Source organism: Trypanosoma conorhini (genome assembly GCF_003719485.1).
Source record: "Trypanosoma conorhini strain 025E chromosome Unknown Tco_14.4_contig_00606, whole genome shotgun sequence".
In the NCBI taxonomy this organism is placed as follows: domain Eukaryota; phylum Euglenozoa; class Kinetoplastea; order Trypanosomatida; family Trypanosomatidae; genus Trypanosoma; species Trypanosoma conorhini.
Window position 1 is genome coordinate 1 of NW_021704684.1, and position 1,933 is coordinate 1,933.

A 1,933-nucleotide genomic window follows, 5' to 3' on the forward strand; every position below is an offset into this window, starting at 1 on the left:
CGGGCCGCAGCCTCTTCTTGAGACGCTGCAGCAGCTGCTTCTTCTCCTGCTGCCGCAGCAGGCGCAGCCGGCGCCGCTCCTCCGCGACGGCGTGCCGCGTCTCCTCGACCTCGGCGACCTCGTGCTCAATGCGGCGGCGCAGCTCTCCGCGGGTCAGCTCCTTGTACGCGGCGGGGTCCGCGGCCTGCCGCAGCACCATCTCGCTCTCGGTGAACATCGCACGCACCGGACGCACCGTGCGCCGCGCCACGGAGTACGCCCTGCAGCAGTCCGCTAGCTGCAGCAGCATGCCGCGCGTCTCGGCGTCGGCCGCCGCGGCGCCCTCGTCGTCGTCCTCATCGCCGCGCCGCTGACGCTGCTCGCGCCGGCGGCTGGCCAGCAGCCCTCCGGCGATGGGGGCGAGGAAGTAGTCCAGCACCCGCTTCTCCACGTAGTTGCCTTGACTCATCGCGTGCAGCGCGACGCGGTCGCCGAGGGCGACGAAGAGCGCGGGGGAGAGGGCCGCGCGGCAGAGCTCGTCAAAGAGGACGTCGCATACGTGCATGGAGAGACCCACGGCGGTGGGCTCCGGCACGACCTGCCCGCTGAAGACGTAGCACGCCTCGTCGAGGGCGCGGCAGAGCGGGGGGTGCGCCAACACTTCCGCGTCGTCGTCTTCGTCGCCGCCGCCGCGTCCTCGCTTCTTTCCGGCAGAGGCGGGGGCTCGTCTTGGTGCCCGGGCGGGGCGGTCAGCCCTGCCGCTGGTCGTCACCGCCTCTCGCTCCGCACTGCCGCCGCCGCCGCCGCTGCGCAGCTGCGCTCGGGTCTCCGCCTCCAGCGACTTCAGCAGGCAGGCCAGCTCGTACATCATCTTGCGCACCAGCGCGAGGAACTTGTCGGCGCGGTAGCGGTCCATTGAGCGCCACTCCCGTACGAGCACCCGCATCAGGCAGCTGAAGAGCAAAATCTTCCCGCTGTTAGTGTGCGGCGCGTGAATGAGGCGGGCGATGCGCTGGGCGCACTCCAGCTGCACCAGCGGCTTGTCGGAGTGCCAGAGGCAGAAGAACACGCCACGGGAGAGCTTCAGCAGCAGCAGTTCCATCTCGCACCAGACCGAGATCCACTCTGCGTATATCTGCCGCAGACTCTTGCGCCCCGCCTCCGCCGCCGCCGTGTCGCTGTGGTTATTATCATTACTGTTAATTTTACTCTCCTCCACGTCCCCGTCACCCGCCGTCGGCTGCAGCCGCTGTTGCTGCTGCACACGCCGAACGGCCGCCTGACGTCGCTGCTCGCGCTTTGCGCTGCCCGCGCGGTCACGGTACGCCTCCAGCTCGCGGAGCACATTGACGACCACTTGCGCCTCTCCGCCCGCGTCGGCGCCGCCCCGCATGGCGATGCAGCGACGCAGCGCGGCTACGTCGGCGCCCGCCTCTAGTCCCACGAGGCGCCGCGTGACGCCTCGAAGGTAGCGCGGCAGTTCAGCCAACACCGCGTCCCGCACGGCCACCTCGCTGTGCGCCAGCCGCTTGCAAAGCGCCTCCACCCGCGTCTTCTCCGCGTCGAAGTCGGTGGTGCGGTCGATGACGACCCCGTCCGCCACCTCCGGGGGCGGGTAGTTGATCGGCAGCTGCGCCTCCCCCTTGCGGAGGTCCTTCTTCTTGACCTTCATCGCGCCGCCCTACCGCCGTGCGTGTGTTTATTCGCGTTGCCGCTGTTTCCGTTTATGTATTTATATAATTAAGTGCACGCACGTTGATCTACTCGCCTTCCTTTGCGTCTGTGTGTGTGTGTGTGTGTGTGTGTGTGTGTGTGTGTGTGTGTGTGTGTGTGTGTGTGTGTGTGTGTGTGTGTGTGTGTGTGTGTGTGTGTGTGTGTGTGTGTGTGTGTGTGTGTGTGTGTGTGTGTGTGTGTGTGTGTGTGTGTGTGTGTGTGTGTGTGTGTGTGTGTGTGT

General features: G+C 67.0%; 1 protein-coding gene across 1 annotated transcript, besides 1 other annotated feature; it reads right to left on the reverse strand.

Annotated features, from left to right (window-relative positions):
• Positions 1-1,651, reverse strand: Tco025E_07631 (uncharacterized protein; the record flags this gene model as incomplete). Its single annotated transcript, XM_029374493.1, has 1 exon — positions 1-1,651. A coding segment is annotated over one exon (1,651 nt), but the record flags the coding sequence as incomplete, so codon positions are not given.
• Positions 1,652-1,760: 109 nt separating this feature from the next.
• Positions 1,761-1,933: a microsatellite.